Raw genomic sequence first — 23,889 nt, forward strand, 5'->3', positions numbered from 1 at the left:
ACGTACTAACAAAAACATCTAAGAATGTATCTTTTATTCTCCAGTACTGAAAACAGAACCGATACGGGAGCTTTTGATATGCGCTGTGACGCAGTCATCAACAGAAACATATTTTTGTGTTATTTATAGCAAACCACATTACAGATGCGTTGTCAGATTTAAGTTGGTCCTAGCGCGTGCCGAACCATGTGTGGAGAACATGTATAGAACAATATATATATATATATATATATATATATATATATATATATAAATAAACATATATAAATAAACTTGGAATATTGCACAACAAAATTTCGCTTTCAACAAAAAAGAAATGTATTCATACAGGTTTAGAATGACCTGAATATAAAAATATATATATATATATATATATATATATATACATATATATATATATATATATATATATATATATATAAATAAACATATATAAATAAACTTGGAATATTGCACAACAAAATTTCGCTTTCAACAAAAAAGAAATGTATTCATACAGGTTTAGAATGACCTGAGATCATTCTGAGTCCATTTACACAGCATTAGAATTGAACTGATCCATTATCATCCCACTTATGGCTTGAAATGTTCTGGGACAATTTTACAATAATTTAAGGAACTGTGTCAAATTATCATACGTGGCGACACAAAACCCAAGCCCACACAGGGATTCCACGAGACAAAACGATTCAACACTATTAAAATACAGTGAGAGAGAGCGTGTGTTAAAGTGATAAATGGGATCTGTTAGACGAGTAAAAAGGGTAAATTAGGCCTGCTCTTTGTAGGGCAGCCTGCTTGCTGACAGCGTCTTGCCTATGACAAAAGTCTCTGGGGTTTCTGCCATCGCAATTCAATTTACAACAATAAATGGTGTCCGCTGCTTAAACTAATTCCATTACATTAACACTTCTCTCTCTATGACAAGATAACTGAGACTGCACACAAGTTGAAAACAGTCTAAAACACGTCACCATTTACTTTAGTGGTTGACCAATATTGTTTTTTTGACAGCGATGCCGATATCTTAGAAAGCAGGGTGGTCGATAAATAAATATACATTCCTTTGCTTAAAGGGGTCATATGATGCTATTTCAAGTTTTCCTTTCTCTTTGGAGTGTTACAAGCTGATTGTGCATAGATAAGATCCCTGAAGTTGCAAAAACTAAAGTCTCAAAGCCCAAAGAGATATTCTTTATCAAAGTTAAGCCTCTGCCCCGCCCCCCTAAAACAGCTCGTTCTAACACGCCCCCACATATCTACCTCACTATGTGGGAATATTTGCATAATGCTGCCCAAATGTGCACGCAAAGAAAGGCGGCGTGGTTTCAGTAACCGCAGTTAGTGTTGAAGCAGCATGTCAGGGAGACGCTGTGTGTTTCTAGGCGAAAGCAAAAGCACTTTATTTGGCCTTCCAAAAGTAGATGCATTTAGGAATCTTTAAGATTACTTACAACAGAACAGCAATGCATTTTATGGACGACCGTTTCGTGAACCTAGGAGAGGAGGTAATTCTGACTTTGCTATGACAATCTGGCGCTTCTGAATCAGCTACTGTTTTGTTATTAGTTTAAGTATTTGCTAATAACTGGTCAAATGTGGAGTTTTGCGCATCGTGTGTGTGCGCACGCGTGTGTGTGTGTGTGTGAGAGAGAGCGAGAGACAGCGTCACATCACAGTAGAGTCAGCTGTCTTAACCACAGCTTGTGTACTGCATCATTATGGTGTCTGTTCCCCTTTCGGGCTTGAACTGATGGTAAAACTAATGACATTATTTACTGTCTTTCCATTTATTTTGAAAGATGAAGCTCGCGATTATGGTAAGGGGAGTTACATTTCCGACGAGTGCTTGCGGTGTTTGGCCAATCACAATGCACTGGGTCAACTGGCCAATCAGAGCAGACGGCGCTTGTCGGAAGGAGGGACTTTGTAGAAAACAAAGCGTTTGAGATAGGCGGGGCATAGAGGATCTACAATAATGTACAGTATTTGAAAAATAATGTGTTTTTTGAACATTAAAGCATGTCAACATATTCTGTTACACCAAATAATGATCTTTAAAAAAAGCATCATATGACCCCTTTAACAGTTTTTACTTATTATTAGACAGACATCTATCCGTATCAGACAGAATTGCTAAACGGCGACAGAAAACAACAAAGAGGGAAAATGTGAACGCTGTGTGTGCAGGTGCTGCTGTTTTCAGCACCATCAAAAGCAAACATATCGGCCAAACACAAAAACTTATCGTCCGATGCCGATATTTGATATATGCCAAATTGGCAATATATATTTTGGTCGACCACTAGTATACATCAACACAGACATCAACCAATTAACGTCTTTTCCAGCAAGTAACCAGAAGTGAAAATATACATCATACATCAATGGAAAGCTTATTTATTCAGCTTTCAGGTGATGTATTAATCTCAATTTTGAAAAATTTACCCTTATGACTGGTTTTGTGGTCCAGGGCCACATATAGGCAAAAATGTACTTGAAAGATTAAACAGTTTGAAGGTTAAATAAGTCTTATGTAGTTTGGGAGAGCATGTACACCCCAGGTGGTTACTAGGGTGTTTTGGTGGGTCGCTAGGGCATCGCTAATTGGTTTCCAATGTGTTCTGGTTATTATACATTGCTAGGGTGTTGTGGCTGGTTGCTAGGCTGGGTGTGCTGGCTCATTTATAGAAGATGGTAAAAGTTGCTAGGGTGTTCTGGTGGGTTTCTAGGGTGTTGCTAGACTGGGTGTGCTGGCTCATTTATAGGAGATGGTAAAAGTTGCTAGGGTGTTCTGGCTTGTTTCTAGGGTGTTGCTAGGCTAGAGTGTTCTGGCCGGTTTAAAGGAGAACGCATATATATATATTCTGGGATGTTCTGGCTGGTAGCTAGTTAATAGGCTTGGGTGTAAACAGGCTATTTTTTATAACAACATACTCAGCACATGGGAGGTCTTTTTGAATGATGTTATAACATACCTGGAGCTCCTGATCCGCCACCAGCCCCAGCTCCGCACAGCAGTCCTTACAGATCCGCAGAAAAATGTAGTCTTTTGTTTTTTCCTCAATCAGGGCCTCATACACACGTTCCTTGGCTCCAGCTGGCTGGTTCTGACCCGTCCGCTCCTTAAAGACAGGCAGCAGCAGCACAGAGTTGACCTTTGTCATGACCAGCCGCCCAGCCAGCGTATCTTCAGACAGCGTCTCCGTCAACTTGAAGCGTGCAAACAACTGTCCGTTCTGAGCGTACTTGGCGCCACCAGAAATGCCAGTCAACATAAAGCTGGTCACAAGCTGCAGGTTAACCTTGATGTTGAACCTGAGAAAAAAAAAGCAGCATGTTTAGGAAAACATGATGCAGCAATATTGGCTGCACCAGTTACTGTGTACAGACTATTGACCTTAGTTTACATGTCTATAGCAAGAGTAATATATTAATAATTAATCACAATATTTAACAAAAACAAATGTGATTTAAAACCCCTATTGTCTCCAAATAGATGTAAAAAAATTGAATAATTTTACTGCCATCTACATGACAATTACCACAAACAATGCTCACTTGCTTTTTCAAAAAGACCACCAGTGACCTCTAGTGGTAACAATTAGAAATTATTATTAAAGACCACTGAAGAATATTTCATAATAATGGCTTAATTAAGGAACAATATTACATGTTAATGCATATTGACTCAAGTCAGTGCAACTAAAAGCTTCAGTCTGCAATTTCCAGGTGAGGGTGCACAACCTGTATCACGTCTTCAGGAAACAAATTTGCATTTACAAATGATCAGCCTGCAAATATGAGCACATCTTAGGAAGAACTAGATGATGTGACAATGTTTATGAGGTTGATTGCATTAGATCCTTCGAATGTCTAAGCAATATGTAAACAGGTTATCCTTCATCAGCAAAACTGTACATTCATCAATGATTTCTGAGTTATGTAAAACAATTAGTACTTTTGGATGCTTTTGTATTCATGTAAAACCTCAAACACAACAACCTTCCACAAAGACTGCTATGCTATTATGCTAGTCTATTACTGTGCTTTTATCAACTATATAGCTTTTATAACTATCAATAATTACCAACCCCTTCACATTCTAAACAAACCATAAATGGTTGTTTCACATATCGGTCAGAGAGCCACTCTTGTGGACCAGACTTGACCGGTGATCCTCTGAGACTACTCACTTGCTGACTTCTTTGTACTGAGCGATCTCCTCGATGTAGAGCAGATCGTGAAAGCGGGGCTGGTAATTGTCTCTGGTGAGGGTTTTGTCCAACACAGACTGGGTGAAGAGCTGGTCGGCAGAGAGGGGGATCTGATAGCGGGTCAGCAGACTGCGCTCTAGATCCATGTTTTCATTAGGGACAAACTCCACGATGGTTTTACATGACGAGTCCCAGCGCTTAGCTGTCATCAGGAGCTGCTGTCGCGCTTGCATCAAGTGCTCCAGATCTGTGGGATTATGGGTAGTGGATAATGATGAAATGCTAGTCTAGGGTTACACTTGACAATATACTGATATGTATGCAGTTAGGACCTCTAGACATAGATTTCATAAAAAGTAGAGGAGATAAGCAGAAAGTGCACTAACAAATAACTTACTTTATGTTCCCCACATAAAGCTATCCTATGGCTTCAGAAGACTTCGAATAAAGTGCTTGAGTTATTTATCATAATTTGAAGATATTCAACTTGCCATTGTTTTGCGAGAGTATGAAAGCTATAAATTTATAGTTACGTTATAGATGTATAGAAGTATGGGGTCAGTGAAAGTCTTAAGAAGTCTCTTACGCTCATCAAGGTTGCATTCTGGTTGATTGAAAATGCAGTTTGTTTGTTTGTGTTTAACGCCATGCCAGCTTCTGTGGCTATTTTCATTTATGGCTGATTTATATCATGTTTTAACTATTTATTTTTGCTAAAAACTCTAAACCGGTATTTGGCTTAACTTTGTTAAAAATCTCTTCAAAAGAGTTAACGGAATAATAAAAAAAAAGTTCATTTATTTTTGCTAAAAACTCTAAACCGGTATTTGGCTTAACTTTGTTAAAAAAATCTCTTCAAAAGAGTTAACGGAATAATAAAAAAAAAGTTCTCACAGAGTTAAAACCTAAAACATGCTTCATGCATTAAAAAGTTACAGTAAAAACGGTAATATTGTGAAATATTACATAACTATGTATTTTGAATGTAATTTATTTCTGTGATGCAAAGCTGGATTTTCAGCATCATTACTCCAGTCTTCAGTGTCACATGATCCTTCAGAAATCATTCTGATGTGCTGATTTGCTGCTCAAGAAACATTCTCAATGCTGAAAACAGGTGTCCTGCTAGTGCTTATTATAATTAATATTTGTGTGGAAACTGTGATACATTTCGAACCAACAGCATTTATTTGAGTAATGTTTCTGTAACAGTCTGAAAGTCTTTAAGAGTTAACGGAATAATAAAAAAAAAGTTCTCTCACAGAGTTAAAACCTAAAACATGCTTCATGCATTAAAAAGTTACAGTAAAAACGGTAATATTGTGAAATATTACATAACTATGTATTTTGAATGTAATTTATTTCTGTGATGCAAAGCTGGATTTTCAGCATCATTACTCCAGTCTTCAGTGTCACATGATCCTTCAGAAATCATTCTGATGTGCTGATTTGCTGTTCAAGAAACATTCTCAATGCTGAAAACAGGTGTCCTGCTAGTGCTTATTATAATTAATATTTGTGTGGAAACTGTGATACATTTCAAAACCACAGCAGTTATTTGATTAATGTTTCTGTAACAGTCTGAAAGTCACTTTAATTAATTTAATGTTTCCTTGCTTAATAAAAGTGATTATTAAGGGTTAAAACAACCCTTACTGATCCCAAAATTTTGAACGGTAGTGTAAACAGGTAAGAAAAACCAAGAGATAGACAGAGGATAAAAAAAAAAAGACTTTTTTTTTTTTTTTTTAACTCAAAACATTTTTCTGTAATATTCATTTTGCCATATACATACACATGCTACAATATACAGTGTGTATATATACACTGTACATTCATAGGTTCTTTTCTTTGCTGCAAAAGCACATTTTCAGCAATAGGCACTTGACTTGGTGCTTTTTTTGGTTATTTGTGGAGCTTTAAAAAAGCTATTGACTTTCATCGAATGAAAAAATCTAATCAAATTAATAACAGTATGAACTCTAAAACGTTCTTTTGTTTTCCACAGAAGAATCAAAGTCCTGCATTTTGAAACCACATGAGGTTTGAGCAAAAGAATGTTCAATTCTTTAATAAGTAACTTAAGCATTTTCCCACTGTCCTACCTTCAATGGAGGCGGCGTCCACCATCACTCGCTGCATGAGCACGGGCTCAGAGCCAAAATCAAACACCACGGTCTGCCGGAAGGTTCCGAAGATCTCTGTGCTGAAGGAGACCACCACCGTGTAAAGGCAGTGGTCCATGCCGTTCTGCACCAGGCCGGCGGCGCTCCACTCCTGACAGCCGCCCTCACACACCTCCTGTGGCACCTGGGTAGATGCGTCCCCGGCCGAGACCACCGTGATGGAGAAATGTGGCCGGTTGGCATCGTAAAGCAGAGCGATGCGGTGTAGCGTCCGGACCGGCTGTTTGCGACACAACAAATCCCAGTTTGAGAGTCATTCCTGGAGACCGATTCAAATCATTTTCCAAAATCACTAGCAACTTTTAAGGCTTTAAACCTAACATGAAACAGACCCTTTTTAATTCTATACGCAAGAAATAGGAAACTCAACGAACAAAGAAACAAGTTAGCGTAGGGGATAGGAACAATATTATTTGCTATTATTTATAAAAGCTTTATTGCATTAAATAAAAAAAATCTTCAGAATAACATGCACAATAAGAATGCGTATTAAATTGATTTTGCATTGACTTTGAACACATGATCAGATTTGAACACTAATTCGAAGATATTTTCTTCGAACAAATAACTCTCCGCCACTCTGTAGCTTGTGAAAAGAGAGGCTTAGCTTGCCCAAACCTTGCAGAAGAGTGTGAATGTCCAGGAGTGAGATGATTTCTTGGTGTTGACGGTAATTGAGAGATCTGAGCTGTGCTCCACGGTAACTCCATCCACACAGTCATTCATCTGCATGACACGGCAAACCATTAAATCAATAGACGAGCAGAAACATCTGCAACAGCTCACAGATAACCGCTTCTGACTGACTTATTGACTATACAGGGCCACAGCATGTAGAAATATTCTTTCTGTAAAAATATATTATGCTACGGTGTTGTGAATGGTTGCCAAAGAGTTGCCAAGAAGCATACTGCAAATTACATATGGGTCTCGCTATCAGTCTGTAGTATAACTAGTTATTCATCAACAGTAGACTTCAGAGTAGTAATGCACCAAAATAAACCAGAATTTAAAACCAAGTTTTTATTTAGCCCAAAACTGAAAACAAAGTTTATTTAATAATTAATTAGTCAAATGGACTTAATAATTTACCCTTGTATATAAACATTTAAATTACACGCAAGGCAGTTTTATATAAACATGTTGACTATTACTTACGTTTCTACTTCAATGCATTGTTGAAATATAAACATTTCAACAGTGGCTGTAATAAAAAAAATTCGGTCACACTTTGTTTTAAGGTCCAATTCGCGCCATTAACTATAACTTTTGCCTCAAACTCCTAATTTGCTGCTTATTAATAGTTAGTAAGGTAGTTATTAAATTCAGGTGTTGGGTAGGATTAGGGATGTAGAATATGTGCTTTATAAATACTAAACAGTCAATATGTTGTTAATAGGCATGCTAATAAGCAACTAGTTACTAGTGAGAATTGGTCCCTATTCTTAAGTGTTACCAAAAGTTTTTTTTTTCAGCTAACTAACAAGTTTACAGACATTGACGTCTTTCTGCGGTTGAAATACTGATTGAGCGATTATCGACATTTCATAATTTTTCCTAAAGTTTATTCTTGTTTATTTTGTGTTATAATTATTATTAAAGAGAAAGAGATGACCGGTCGAACTGAGGCGGCTACAGTGATTGGTCACGCCACAAAGAACGTCAAAAGCACATATTTTGGTTGAAGTTTGTGATCAAATTGACAGAATTGGTGACTTTGTACTATAGCAAAAGTAACAAAACACAAAGCTTATTGAGATTAATAAATGGTAGGTCACCACAAATAAGAGGTTCATGCATCAACTGAAAATAACAGAATAAAAGATCTTGGTTCATCAAAATGAAGATGGGTTATAAAAAAAAAAAAAAAAAAAAAAAAAAAAAGAGAAATCGATAGCATGCTAATTACACGTCACAGTTTTGGTCGATTTTGGCCATCCAAAATGTTCGCCCAATACCAAAAATGTATTTCAGTGCATCACTACTTAATTTTCCCTTAAGTAAACTGGTTGCAACTTATTAGAGAGAAACAAAACGCCTCTCTAGTGAACCGTTAAGATATTCTCTGTCAAGAGGACTGTACCACTCTCTCTGGTGTGAGGGAGTTGATCCATTTCTCGATGAGCGCCTCCATGTAGTTCTCGGTGAAGTGCTTGCCCTCCTGCTGCTGTTTGAGGCGGATGAGTCGGAAGGCGTAGCGCCGTTGCCATTCTGTCAGCTCCTCCTGAGAGTGAGCCGAGGTGCACTGAGCTCCGTACCGACACAGACCCTGCTCTAAAAACCTGAGCGTAATCAACAAAACAGCACATTAATCAATCAATCAACAAGAGCGAAATAATGCACAGCTAAGCTCTGCAGAAAATCAACTCTGGAAATCTATTTTAACAAAGCAACATACAAAAATGTGTAGATTAATATGTTAGTAAAAATCTAGATCTACAAATCAATAAAAGTAAGATTATTTGACATTATTATTATGCTGTTATTTTTGACATCAGCACCACTAGAAAAAGTGCTATTTGCTGTCAGGACTAGTGTACCTTTTACACAATGTGTACTCCTCACTACTAGTGACCCCTCGAGGAGGAGGACGAAACTGCCAGCCTTCCTGAACATCTGTCCGGAGGACATCGCAAAGAAAGAAAGAGGAAAAAAACGATAGATAGCATGTCAGAGCAAACACCCAAGCTCACATAAGAGCTAGAATATCAGAGGCGAAAATGGATCCTGGATGCATTGTGAAACTGAAGTGGAACTCACCCTCCTCGTTCTCTTCAGTCAACTCTGACGGCATTTTACTCCTCACAGCCTGCAATTGAGACCACCCTCGGGATTCATACGCATAAACACACACTATTCTAACATGTCTCTTAGTCAAGCTCAAAAGCTGTGGTGAGAGGTACTAGTTCTTGAAAGTTGAAAGTCATTTGAAGGCAAGGGTTACCGTTTTCACAGAGAAATGGAAACACAAGTGACGCCGACTCGGCGTAAAGACTTTAAGCATGGGAAATATAAGATGACAATAATAGTTAGACAAACTGACCTCTATTTCTGAAAGGAGCCTCTTCAGTCTTGTCATGTCTTTAGTCATGATCCCATTCTGTGAGAACCAAAATGCTTCAGTGAATTTTAGCAAATTCAAGGTAAAAAGTGTAGTGTAATGTTTACAGCATAACTGTAAAATGTAGAGCAAAATTGTAAAGCTTACAGAGCTCCTAAAGTTGAAAGCACAATTGTAAAGTTTAGAGCAAAACTGAAGTTTAAGGAGCAATTGTAAATTTTACAGCACAACTGTAGAATTTAGAGCAAAACTGTAAAGCGTACGAAGCAACTAAAGTTGAAAGCAAAATTGTAAAGTTTAAAACTGTAGTTTACAGCACAACTGTAAAAGTTAAAAGCAAACTGTAAAGCTTACAGAGAACCTGGTTACGAGCAAAAACTGTACAATTGAGGACAAAATTGTAGCTTAAAGTGCAAATGCAATGTTTATAGCAAGCTGTAAAATGTTGTGCAAAATTGTAAAGCTTTCTGAACACCTAAGGTTTAGAGAAAAACTGAAGTTAGCAGTGCAAATGTAAAGTTTATGCCACAACTTTACAATTTAGTGAAACTTTACAAAGCACCTTAATTTGAAAGCACAATTTTATAATTTTGAACTAAATTGTAGTTTCAGTTAGAATAAAACAGTAAAGAGCTACACAAAACTTAGCTGAGAGCAAAACTGTCTAGTTCAGAACAAAACAAATGTTTACAGTGCAAATGCAAAGTTTACAGCACAAATGTCAAATTTAGCGCACAAATCGTAAAGCTTTCAAAGCACCTTACATTGAGGAAAAAATTGTAAGTTTTAAAGCAAAATTGAAGTTTATAGCCCAACTGTACAGCTTGATCAACTGTAAAACTGTAAATCCTAAAAGTTTGTAAGGTTTGGGAAAATGTAAATGTAAAGCTTAAGGCTCAACTTCACAATTTAGAGTGAAACTGTAAAGCACCTAATCTTGAGAGCGGTTAAAAAAAAAAAAAAAAAAAAAAAAAAAAAAAGAGAAATCGATATCATGCTAATTACACGTCACAGTTTTGGTCGATTTTGGCCATCCAAAATGTTCGCCCAATACCAAAAATGTATTTCAGTGCATCACTACTTAATTTTCCCTTAAGTAAACTGGTTGCAACTTATTAGAGAGAAACAAAACGCCTCTCTAGTGAACCGTTAAGATATTCTCTGTCAAGAGGACTGTACCACTCTCTCTGGTGTGAGGGAGTTGATCCATTTCTCGATGAGCGCCTCCATGTAGTTCTCGGTGAAGTGCTTGCCCTCCTGCTGCTGTTTGAGGCGGATGAGTCGGAAGGCGTAGCGCCGTTGCCATTCTGTCAGCTCCTCCTGAGAGTGAGCCGAGGTGCACTGAGCTCCGTACCGACACAGACCCTGCTCTAAAAACCTGAGCGTAATCAACAAAACAGCACATTAATCAATCAATCAACAAGAGCGAAATAATGCACAGCTAAGCTCTGCAGAAAATCAACTCTGGAAATCTATTTTAACAAAGCAACATACAAAAATGTGTAGATTAATATGTTAGTAAAAATCTAGATCTACAAATCAATAAAAGTAAGATTATTTGACATTATTATTATGCTGTTATTTTTGACATCAGCACCACTAGAAAAAGTGCTATTTGCTGTCAGGACTAGTGTACCTTTTACACAATGTGTACTCCTCACTACTAGTGACCCCTCGAGGAGGAGGACGAAACTGCCAGCCTTCCTGAACGTCTGTCCGGAGGACATCGCAAAGAAAGAAAGAGGAAAAAAACGATAGATAGCATTGAATATTTTTGAGGCAAGATGGAGTCCAATCTTAAGAATAATACATGATAATTGCTAACTGATTATACATAGTGGAGTGGATTATGTATGCAACTATATTTTCATGTTCACAAAGCATATGGATTTTCCTTTTATATACTGTATGTTCTTATTTTAAAAATCTTGAAACTGTGAAAAACGCCTCCTACCTGTTTTTTTTTTCATTTTTCTCTATCTTTGTAAATTTTTTCAAATGTCGGCACCCCTATTGTCTATCTCTGATGTATAACTTTTATAGCATGTTCTAATAAAAAAAAAAAAGGGTTAAAAAAAAAAAAAAAAAAAAAAAAAAAAAAAGAGAAATCGATATCATGCTAATTACACGTCACAGTTTTGGTCGATTTTGGCCATCCAAAATGTTCGCCCAATACCAAAAATGTATTTCAGTGCATCACTACTTAATTTTCCCTTAAGTAAACTGGTTGCAACTTATTAGAGAGAAACAAAACGCCTCTCTAGTGAACCGTTAAGATATTCTCTGTCAAGAGGACTGTACCACTCTCTCTGGTGTGAGGGAGTTGATCCATTTCTCGATGAGAACCTCCATGTAGTTCTCGGTGAAGTGCTTGCCCTCCTGCTGCTGTTTGAGGCGGATGAGTCGGAAGGCGTAGCGCCGTTGCCATTCTGTCAGCTCCTCCTGAGAGTGAGCCGAGGTGCACTGAGCTCCGTACCGACACAGACCCTGCTCTAAAAACCTGAGCGTAATCAACAAAACAGCACATTAATCAATCAATCAACAAGAGCGAAATAATGCACAGCTAAGCTCTGCAGAAAATCAACTCTGGAAATCTATTTTAACAAAGCAACATACAAAAATGTGTAGATTAATATGTTAGTAAAAATCTAGATCTACAAATCAATAAAAGTAAGATTATTTGACATTATTATTATGCTGTTATTTTTGACATCAGCACCACTAGAAAAAGTGCTATTTGCTGTCAGGACTAGTGTACCTTTTACACAATGTGTACTCCTCACTACTAGTGACCCCTCGAGGAGGAGGACGAAACTGCCAGCCTTCCTGAACATCTGTCCGGAGGACATCGCAAAGAAAGAAAGAGGAAAAAAACGATAGATAGCATGTCAGAGCAAACACCCAAGCTCACATAAGAGCTAGAATATCAGAGGCGAAAATGGATCCTGGATGCATTGTGAAACTGAAGTGGAACTCACCCTCCTCGTTCTCTTCAGTCAACTCTGACGGCATTTTACTCCTCACAGCCTGCAATTGAGACCACCCTCGGGATTCATACGCATAAACACACACTATTCTAACATGTCTCTTAGTCAAGCTCAAAAGCTGTGGTGAGAGGTACTAGTTCTTGAAAGTTGAAAGTCATTTGAAGGCAAGGGTTACCGTTTTCACAGAGAAATGGAAACACAAGTGACGCTGACTGGGCGTAAAGACTTTAAGCATGGGAAATATAAGATGACAATAATAGTTAGACAAACTGACCTCTATTTCTGAAAGGAGCCTCTTCAGTCTTGTCATGTCTTTAGTCATGATCCCATTCTGTGAGAACCAAAATGCTTCAGTGAATTTTAGCAAATTCAAGGTAAAAAGTGTAGTGTAATGTTTACAGCATAACTGTAAAATGTAGAGCAAAATTGTAAAGCTTACAGAGCTCCTAAAGTTGAAAGCACAATTGTAAAGTTTAGAGCAAAACTGAAGTTTAAGGAGCAATTGTAAATTTTACAGCACAACTGTAGAATTTAGAGCAAAACTGTAAAGCTTACGAAGCAACTAAAGTTGAAAGCAAAATTGTAAAGTTTAAAACTGTAGTTTACAGCACAACTGTAAAAGTTAAAAGCAAACTGTAAAGCTTACAGAGAACCTGGTTACGAGCAAAAACTGTACAATTGAGGACAAAATTGTAGCTTAAAGTGCAAATGCAATGTTTATAGCAAGCTGTAAAATGTTGTGCAAAATTGTAAAGCTTTCTGAACACCTAAGGTTTAGAGAAAAACTGAAGTTAGCAGTGCAAATGTAAAGTTTATGCCACAACTTTACAATTTAGTGAAACTTTACAAAGCACCTTAATTTGAAAGCACAATTTTATAATTTTGAACTAAATTGTAGTTTCAGTTAGAATAAAACAGTAAAGAGCTACACAAAACTTAGCTGAGAGCAAAACTGTCTAGTTCAGAACAAAACAAATGTTTACAGTGCAAATGCAAAGTTTACAGCACAAATGTCAAATTTAGCGCACAAATCGTAAAGCTTTCAAAGCACCTTACATTGAGGAAAAAATTGTAAGTTTTAAAGCAAAATTGAAGTTTATAGCCCAACTGTACAGCTTGATCAACTGTAAAACTGTAAATCCTAAAAGTTTGTAAGGTTTGGGAAAATGTAAATGTAAAGCTTAAGGCTCAACTTCACAATTTAGAGTGAAACTGTAAAGCTTTGCAAAGCACCTAATCTTGAGAGCAAAATTTTATATTTTAAACCAAAACTGTAGTTTATAGCACAACTGTAAAAGTTAGAACAAAATAGTAAAGAGTTATACTATCATTTACAGTGCAAATGCAAAATTTACAGCAAATTTATAACAAAACTGTAAAGCTTTCAAAGCTCCGTAAGTTGAGAGGAAAATTTTTTTTAAGATATAAAGTAAAATTGAAGTTTATAGTCCGGTTGTAAATCTTGCTCAACTGTAGGGATGTAACGATTAACCGCGAGCCGGTTGAAAATCGATTTAAATATGTGACGATTCAAATCGGTTGAGATGCTAAACAAATCATTTATATGAATGTATGTCTGAGGGGAACTTACTGTCTTTCTACTGTATTTTTTTCTTCTCTTGCCTCTGTATAATGCATATCAGGGCTCCAGACTCATTCTTCCCAAAGAGATTTATTTTATTTGTGTTACTTATTTATTTGGGGCTTGTTTTAAAATTTCAATTTAGTTTGTTATTTACATTTAAATTATATTTAAATTTTGTTATTTAGCAAACGCTTTTATCCAAGGCGACTAACAAATGAGGACAATAGAAGCAATCAAAACCAACAAAAGAGCAATAAATTACAAGTGCTATATTAGTACATTATTATAGTGTTATATTTCAATTTCACAAAGAAACGTACAGTAGTTTGTCCAAACAATAATAAAAGGACACATTTAATTTATAATTTGTCTTAAATCTCATTTTGTAAAAACAAACAAACCGTGAATCGAATCGAATCGTGAGTTGAGTGAATCGTTACATCCCTACTCAACTGTAAAACTGTAAGTCTTAGAAGTTTGTAAGGTTTGGAGAAAAATACAGTGCAACTGTAAAGTTTACAGAGAAACTCAAGTTGAGAGCAAAACAGTGTAAAGCTTACAGCATAATCTAAAATTCCTTTCATTAAAATGAACAAACGTAGATAGTGCACAAAAAAACATCTAAACGTTTTTACAAGCATGATAAAATCCAAGATATATATCATGATGTCAATTTGAAACATAATACATCTAGCTAGCTCATTTGGAAAGGAATTGTGAGTTGGTTTACCAGTGGTTCTCCATAGAGTGCTTTAGAGAGAACGCTGCACACTTCCTGTAAGCTTCCATCCAGCAGCATACTCTGAAGCCCTGCCCTGAAACTGCCATCTCCCTTCCCCAGCTCCTCAGCAAACACTACATGAACAAACACACCAACACACCCGAGTGATCAAACCAGCCCACACACAAACCAGACATCCCATAATCCTGAACTGTCTGATGAGAGCCATGGTTCTACTTGAGAGCCTTTTATCAATTTCACAGGTATCGCAATTTTGATATGACATACTATTTTATGTTTCATCTTGTTTTCATCTTTTAAAATAGATTTACACTTCTACTAATATATATATATATATATATATATATATATTTATATTTTAGAGATGAGCAAATTATAACATTGATTAAACATTGCACAGACAAAAAAAATCTATTAGAGGGACAGTTCAAAATTCTGTTACCATTTACTCACCCGCCAAACCTGTAGAATTTCTGTCTTATGTGAGTAACCAAACAGTTGCTGGCAGCCATTGACTTCCATAGTATTTTTTTATATAATATTATGGAAGTCAATGGCTACTGTCAACTGTTTGGTCACCCACATTCTACAAAATATCTTCTTTTGTGCTCAACAGAACAAAGAAACTCATACAGGTTTGGAACAAGTGGAGGGTGACCAAATGATGACAGAAATTTTATTTTTGGGTGCACTATCCCTTTAAAAAACATTTACACAGATTCAACCTGAAAGAACTTAACAGTACATTTTTTTTAAATACTAAACGTACTAACAGAGGCCAAAGAATATGGTCAATGGTAAATCCTGCTGATAATAATATTTTTGTTGTTGTTGTTGTTATCTTACCATGCTTGCAGTCTTCATCAGCCTGATCGTAGTCCTTCTGTTGAATCAAAAAAGCACAAGTAATTTGTTACTTTTCGACTCTCCTAATCAAAACTATATGCTATGGTGTGCATAAATAACTAAGAAATTATAATGAATATTATGGGGTCCACATTAATTCATATTTAGGCATGTAAACAGTTCTTGGTTTTTGATATTGACTATTTCTCTAACAATTTTCTTGATGTACTCAAACCTTTCACCCAGAGTTCATTTCGTTGACGAATAATTTTCGTCAAAGACATGTTTTTCACCGACGACAACGGGCATTTTATAAAAAAAAAACTATGACTAAAACAAAATCAAAATTTGCTGTCAAAATTAACACTGCTTTCACCTGAAACAATACATTCAGCAGATGCTAGTTTTATAGTTATTTGAGTCTTGAACCTAGTCATACACAGACTAACAACTGAGTCTGCAGTCAAGCTCATCTTCAAAGACCGTTATATTTTAAATGTATTTTTTAAATTAGTAACACTGCAGTTGTTTTTTGCAAAAATAAATGAATACATGTCACCACACAAATGGGAAAATTATTTTATTTTTGGCTACGCAACAGTGACAAAACAGTATATAAAAGTCTGTGAAGTGAATGTCTGATTGGCGGTATGGGTATCTCCTGATCTTCAGTGCTGCTTTGTCACTTACGTCTTCATAAACACCACAAAAATTAAAAGGTATAAAAAAATTCAAAGCACATGAATTGCCTAAACACTTCAGTAATAAAGTTAAGGAAACATGCAGTTGACATGCAGCCTCACCAGCTGGAGTCGTGCTGCTATGCGGTAGAGCAAGGCACGCTTTCGGAGGAAGGCCGTGCTGGGGGCCAGGGTCCGGGGCCCCATGGCCAGCAGGGCCTCTGTGCTGTGAGCCACTGCCGCCTCATACTCCTGCCTCACTAATGATCCAATGGCCTCGTCACATGACTTCTGTGGCCTCCTGTCCTCCATGACTCTGGGACAGAGTTTCTGACATGGGAGACACAAAGGGTTAAACGACTCAAAATATGATTGTTATTCAAGGCAGAAACAACTATAAAAGCAGCAGAAGACACATCCAAAAGTTTGTTTATCTGAAGAACTAGCTAAAACTTGCTGGGAAATGTGCTGAACACATAAAATGGCATTCAAATACACATTTTCACACCGGTTGCACTGGTTTGTGCGAATACTGTTGTAGTGTGGAATCATTTTTCCCTTTCTGTAATAATTAGGTCACAGCTGTAATGTCCATCTGGGCTGAGTTAGTGGAGGCTGCTGTGAACGCTTTTTCCACATTGTTTTTTTTGTTTTTTTGGTTCGAGTGAATGCTCCAAAAATTGTATTCCATGCAACTAAACCAAAATCTAACCCACTCATCTAAAAGCTAAATATTATATTTATATGTTATATTATATTGACCATAATATGAACAGACACCAGCAACAGCTCGTCTACAAGTTCAGTCATGGGCTTACCTTTAAATACAAAATTACAATAATCTTCTAAACCGTAATGTACCATAAAATAACTAGAAATGCCGTCGCTTTGCAAATGTACTATGGAAACTAGAGTCCCCAACAAAATACCATAAATAATACAGTTATTGTTACTAATGTAAAAATGGCATTTATACAAACTAAATTTGCCTGTTGTTTTTCTTTCTTTCTTTTGGACAATGATCATCAAAACACACCACATTACCAGATTTACTGCGGTAAGAATAACTGTAGTTGAGTCTTGGTGAATGCATTTATATTAATAATAATAATAATAATGCTTATAAATTCAAAAATCTGGTCAAAATCATACTAACCTCTTAAAATAGTTTTAATACAAAGCATTATACCACATTACCTAGATTTACTGAAGTAAGAATAACTGTAGTTGAGTCTTGGTGAATGCATTTATATTAATAATAATAATGCTTATTATACTTTTCAAAAATCTGGGCAAAATCATACTAACCTCTTAAAATAGTTTTAATATAAAGCATTATACAAAACCTTTTAAAGAGGTTACTACTATTGTAAAGTTGTATATTGAAATATGATATATAAAACAAATGTATACAAATTTGATTTACTGAACGTTTACGAGTTATATAGATACATAATGTGAAATGAAATGTAAATATCAAATCCATTGGATCCTGCAAGTTGTTAATAAAGGTTGCTTATAGAAAGGCAAGAAAATAGTCATGTAGTCTCACATGACAAACATATAACAGGACATAAATAACTGTATTGTTGTTGATATTTGCATAACGTCTAGTTTCCATGTATACAGTATAACACACACACACACACACACACACCCTGTGCAGAGTCTCTCTCACTTCCACACACAGAGAATGGGGCTGTCAGATATCACACAATAACACACAGTCTTCGCAAACCAACATCTAATTAACCTCCAGCACACCAAACAAGGCAACATAGCCTCAGTAAAATATATAAACACTCTATATTTGGATTCCGGGTCAGTTAATAATAGATGTGCGAGTGTGTGGCCGCGTCTCAAAAGCTAGCGAGCTGCCTACCCAGACAACATCAGCGGGCATCGCGGTTCGGTTCCAGCGTTCGACCGGTTCGATTAGAACGTTCGAAAAACGCGCTTACGACGCCCAAACGTGATGTCTAGGAAGGCAGCTCGCTAGGTTTGGAAACACAGCCACTGTGTCCATCCAGAAGCACAACAACAACTGCGTGTGTGCCGCCAAATCAACGCAAATACACACCAAATCAGCCATAACGCGCGGTGATATACGATATATGGTTACAGGACGAGCATAGCGGTTGAGAATCACGAGAGGGAAAGGTTATAATAGGTGAACGTGGACCGCTGCTCTCTTGGCCTTGAGTTCCAGCCGCCCCCGGACACACGGATTCACATTATCCCGCAACATTTCCCAAACAATCTGCACTGATTCTCACTCAGATACACCCTGCACTCCCGCAGCTGTCCGTGCGCGTGATGAACGGCACAGACGTGAGGCTAACATCGCGAACATCTTTAGCTGCGAGTCAGTGTAACGCAGCTGCGAGCAGGCCTCTTCATCATCACATTAATCGTGCAAACGCGCGCCGCGATTCTTCGCGTTCCGACGCGAGCTGACAGCCGCGTCTGGATGTCGGGATCGACGGCAGGCAGAGGTGAGGGGTGTGAACGGTGCACCGCAGAAAGGTGTTAGAGGAAGTCTGCACTTACCTAGCTTTACTTTCTACGCCATCTTGGATCCACTTGTCAGCCTGTCGCAGTGCATTGTGGGTCAAATGTCTCTGCGCACTGCTTCCTGCCAGCGCAGAACACACACACTGCAGGACCCTCACACTTTAGAGCAGGGGTCTTTTAGCTTTTATTTACAGGGCCCGCAAATATGACGGTCCCCTCTCCCACTCCCTTCCTAAAATATAAAGGCATGCAGAAAAGCCGTTTATACCGAGTTGTGTTATTACTAATACTTGGCTGTTTAATAAAGAAATAATTGAATTAATTAATAATTGGCTTTTATATTGTGACTAAATAAATAAATACTTCGTATTATATTGACGGTGTGTTTTTTTTCTGCTCAGTATAATATTAGATGTACCTCTCAGACACTTTATTCAAAATTCCAATGGATTTGTATAAAACTTCAACTTCACACTAACCACTGGTCAAAAGTTTGCAATCATTCGGATTTGTTTTATTATTTAAAAACAATGATGTGCAATTATTTTCTCTTACACTACCAGCCAACGGTTTTTGGACAGCAAGGTCTTTAATGTTTTTTGAAGAGGTCTCTTCTGCTCGCCAAGCCTGCATTTATTTGCTCCAAAATACAGTAAAAACAGTAACATTGTTTTACTATTTGAACTGCTTTCTATTTGAATATATTTTAAAAATGTCATTTATTCCTGTGATTTTAGCATCATGACTCTAATGTTCAGATTTTCTGCTCAAAAAAATATTATTATTATTATTATGTTGAAAACAGCCGAGTAGATTTTTTTAGGTTTCTTTGATAAATAGAAAGATATGAAATAGATAAATGAAACATCTGAAACATTATAAATGTCTTTATCATCACTTTTGATCAATTTAACGCAGGGGTGTCCAAACTCGGTCCTGGAGGGCCGGTGTCCTGAAGAGTTTAGCTCTAACCCCAATTAAACACACCTGAAGCAGCTAATCAAGCTCTTATAGGCATACTAGAAACTTGAAGGCAAGGTGTGTTGAGGCAAGCTGGAGCTCAACTCTGCAGGACACCGGCCCTCCAGGACCGAGTTTGGGCAGCCCTGATTTAATGCATCCTTGCTAAATAAAAGTATTAATTTCTATAATTTCATAATTGAATCATAAATATATAATGATTTAAATATACTGACTCCAAGCTTTTGAATGGCATAGCGTATGATGTTGCAAAAGCTTTTTATTTCAGATAAATGCTGACATTTGGATCTTTCAATTCATCTAAGAAACCTGGGGGAAAAAAATGTACTCAACCATTTTAAATATTGATGATAATAATAATAAAAAATGTTTCTTGAGCAGCAAATCAGCATGTTAGAATGATTTCTGAAGGGTCATGTGACACTGAAGCCTAATGATGTCATCACAGGAATAAATTACATTTGAAAATATATTCAAATAGAAAGCAGTTCTTTTAGACAGTAAAAAAATATTTCACAATATTACTGCTTTTGGTGCATTTTTGATCAAAATAAATGCAGGCTTGGTGAGCAGAAGAGACTTCTTTAAAAAATATAAAAAATCTTTTGACTGGTAGTGTATGCTCACAACGTCTAATAGTAATCTAACATTAATACTGTGAAATATTATAATTAAAAGAGTTCTGTTATTATTATTGATAAATGGATGGATAGTGGCACATGGTCCCTCAGAAATCATTCTAATATGCTGATTTGCAGCTCAAGAAACATTTCAAATTATTATTCGAAACAGTTGTGTTACTTAATATTTTTGTGGAAACTGTCATACTTTTTTTCAGAATTCCTTGATGAATCGATTTAATGCATCCTTGCTGAATTAAAGTCAAAATAAATCCCTAAATCTATTCTATTCTTTCAAATATAATAATAGCAATGACAATAATAGCCTAATAATCATGTATTTTAAGATATTTGATATTTCTAAATTCCTTGAATACTTTTGACATATTTTGAATATTTACTGAATATTGATATTCATTTATTTAATATATGTCAACAGTATCTTACATGTTGTAGTGTCTTATATGTTACAGAGCATAATAAGCGACCCGGTTTTGGTTTTGTTAACCACTTGCAAACTCACAAACAAACAAACTCACTCAGAAACAAACTCACTCACTCAGTGAAATCAGATTTGGACTTTTGTGGTTTTTAGTCTATGCCAATGTTATGCGCGCTCATACAAGTTGACAGTTAACTTATTGGCAATTTAAAAACAAGTGGTAAGCACACATTTCAGAGGGATGTATGATTTTTTTTTTTAGGAATATGTATAATGGAAAGTCTCTTCTATGAAAAGTAAATGTGTGTGTGTGTATACAAAGATATTGTGTATTTGTTCATTATATTAGGTATGTTTATTGACCGTAGTGTCTTCATATAAATCAGAAACATCTTCTCAAAGCTTTTAATGTGATCTAAACATTGAGAACTAATATATCCAGATATACCTGTTTGCTCTCATCTGACCCTTGCCTGCTGTATGACCACGTCTCTGCCTTTGTCTAATAAAGCTCTGCGAATGGATCCGCAAGTCTCACGTCTCGTCAGCCCCGTAACAGTAACTTTATTCTTGATTGGCAATGTACTGAAAGTAAAATGTTCTCATTGATAAACCATGTTTATTTTTAATTGTTCGCAATTTCATATACTTCTTCCTACAATAAGGAAGATTAGTGGATGAAGACATTGGGTATGTGTTGATGTGCAATTAATTTATAGGCCTATTTATGTTTTGAATATAAATGTAATATTTATACTCTATTTAGATATTTTTCTGAACTTGTAGATATTTTATTTCAATGAAATTGTTTTATTTTATTATCAAAACATACATGATCAAAAACATTTAACGTAAATGTAGTAAAATATCAATTAAAGTTACTGATAAGTCAAGTATGCAAACAAGTGAATAGCAAAACATAGCGTATAGGTTTTAAATACAAAGAAAACAAAATGTGTAAATGTGTGGTGAAACATAGAAAACAAATTCAATGTAAAAAATGCTGTGCAGACATGCTTGTTTTATCATTTGAAACAGCTACAGCAACCTAATTAGTGTAAAACATGCAGTGAGTTTGAACAGATCGCTATTTGCAGTGCCGTTTTAAATAGGATTTTTCTTTACAATAATCAGTAGTAAAGTTTGCCATATGTTCATGCATCAGTCATGCACAGACTCAAACTCAGAGGTTCTCTTGGTTCTTGGCAATTCAACAAATCAGTGTGAACAGCTCAGATCATCAGTCCATTTTGCATATGAATCGTTCGGTGTGTTTTGCAAACTGATTCAGCAGTTTCATTGCAAAGAATTAGATAAAAAAAGTACGAGGAGACTTTTGTCCATTTTCTTTCCTTTTAGTCTCATTGCTGTTTGGGAGAAAAACTTTATGATATCAAAGAGATCTCAATTGATTTGACTTTCCTACAGGGATAGTTGTTGCTCTAAATATTTAATTAAAGAATGATACTGTAATTTCTATTGAGTGCCAGATTTATTCAACAGCAATTATTCTCTCTCAACTATGTAATAAATACAGTAACATCTTTATTAGGTGAGAAATTGAGCCGTAGCCAGCTGAAGCTCAGGGGCTTCACAGGTGAAAGGAAAGACGCTTTCTTTGCTTTAATTTGACATTTTTCTGTTGAAACTCAAGGTTCTCTTAAAAATGGATTATAATGACTTTCACTAGACACTGAACAGATTAATCTTCACCTATCAAAGACATGCAGAAGCTTCAGGATTTTACTTAAAAAAGCTTGTTCATGTTGTATCTGTGTTCTCGCAGGTGTGGTTTTGAAAGCATGTACTCCACTTTGGCATAAAAAGAAGATGCATCTGTTTTCTAACTGCATGCTGTCGATCTTGTTGTGACTAATTCATACGTCCAATCCAGAAGTTCCTTTGACCTTGTAATTTTGGCAGTCTCTCTGCAGTGATTTTCTTCTACTGCACGTACAGAAGACACACATCGCTGATACATGCATAAATATGTCATTACCAACTAGTTGTTTAGTTCAGTTTTGTACATACTTCGTAGAAAGGTGGCATACTTGTAAAGGTGGCTGTCACTACATGAATTTTTCAGGAATTAATTTGGTTGAATGTGGTTGTTACTCCAACAAATACTGAACTCACTGTGAACATGATTGAGCATTAAAAGGTGAACTGGCAACCAAATTTAGCTGCAATGTGTTCAGGGCCTAAGAGTGTGAGGGGAAAGGATAATGAACATCCAGGGCAAAATAAAGGTAAACAAATGGGACTTTTACATTAAATATTTAAAGATTCAGTGAAATTTAAATTACATTTTGTGGCTTTTAGGTTATGTGTGTTCAGTTCATCTGGTAGTTTACTCCTAGAAAGTATTAAAAACTGTTTTTCTCTTAGGAAAATGGAGCAAAATATTCATGACTCATCTTGCACTGCACTGCACTTTTTCTTCAAATGCCATCTTTACTTTATTTACACTGTCATATATTTCCTAAATTGTTCTGACACAAAAGGAGATGTTTTGAATAATGCAACCAGTCAAAAGAAAGTCCTGCAGGTTTGGGATGTCATGACGGAGAGGACATTTCTGGATTTATTTCTGTGGCGCGGGGGTTCAGCAAACACCGAGTGCGTCATCATCATCATCATGCGCTGTCAGCACCATCCTCCATTTCAGCAGCGTCTTCTGTTATTTGTGCACTTATTCTTGGCCATAAGCTTCTGGATGTGCGTCTGAATGCGGCTGTCAGTAGCTGAATCAGTGATGTGCAACCATTAAGAAAGAGTTCTTCTGAGCTGCATGTTGTGTTTTGGATACTGGCCTCCATCATGGGATACTGGTGTCACCTTCTTAAATAACTTAACCAACAAGATCAAATTATCCTTGGTCAATCAGACTGTCTCGTTAACATCGTTAGCCAGCTATGGTTGCAAGTTCAATCATTACCAACTTATTTCAGTGAATCTTTGTTTTCTGAAACTATGGAAAATTCGGGAACAGCATCGTAACTTTGTGTGGTTGGAACTACAGCTCTTG

At 36.5% G+C, this 23,889-nt stretch overlaps 1 protein-coding gene across 3 annotated transcripts in view; it reads right to left on the bottom strand.

The window, feature by feature from the left end:
• The window catches only part of helz (helicase with zinc finger), an 82,653-nt gene extending 63,691 nt beyond the window's left edge, over positions 1-18,962 (bottom strand). The window contains exons 1-12 of one of the 3 annotated variants that reach the window (XM_016229503.1): positions 18,855-18,962; positions 16,428-16,634; positions 15,625-15,661; positions 14,767-14,891; positions 12,726-12,782; positions 12,443-12,491; positions 12,223-12,298; positions 11,766-11,964; positions 7,022-7,129; positions 6,323-6,623; positions 4,197-4,464; positions 2,979-3,318 (exon numbers count right to left, since the gene is read on the bottom strand). In XM_016229503.1, the coding sequence (XP_016084989.1) occupies positions 2,979-3,318; positions 4,197-4,464; positions 6,323-6,623; positions 7,022-7,129; positions 11,766-11,964; positions 12,223-12,298; positions 12,443-12,491; positions 12,726-12,782; positions 14,767-14,891; positions 15,625-15,661; positions 16,428-16,616 (1,749 nt within the window). In that variant the 5' untranslated portion in view covers positions 16,617-16,634; positions 18,855-18,962. Of the gene's footprint in view, positions 1-2,978; positions 3,319-4,196; positions 4,465-6,322; positions 6,624-7,021; positions 7,130-8,486; positions 8,686-8,943; positions 9,020-9,163; positions 9,213-9,446; positions 9,503-10,643; positions 10,843-11,765; positions 11,965-12,222; positions 12,299-12,442; positions 12,492-12,725; positions 12,783-14,766; positions 14,892-15,624; positions 15,662-16,427; positions 16,635-18,854 lie in introns of those variants that run through there. The other 2 variants (XM_016229505.1, XM_016229504.1) reach the window with 2 other exon arrangements.
• Between the last annotated feature and the right edge of the window lie 4,927 nt (positions 18,963-23,889).

Source organism: Sinocyclocheilus grahami, unplaced genomic scaffold (genome assembly GCF_001515645.1).
Source record: "Sinocyclocheilus grahami isolate Dianchi unplaced genomic scaffold, SAMN03320097.WGS_v1.1 scaffold353.1, whole genome shotgun sequence".
Taxonomy (NCBI): Eukaryota; Metazoa; Chordata; class Actinopteri; order Cypriniformes; family Cyprinidae; genus Sinocyclocheilus; species Sinocyclocheilus grahami.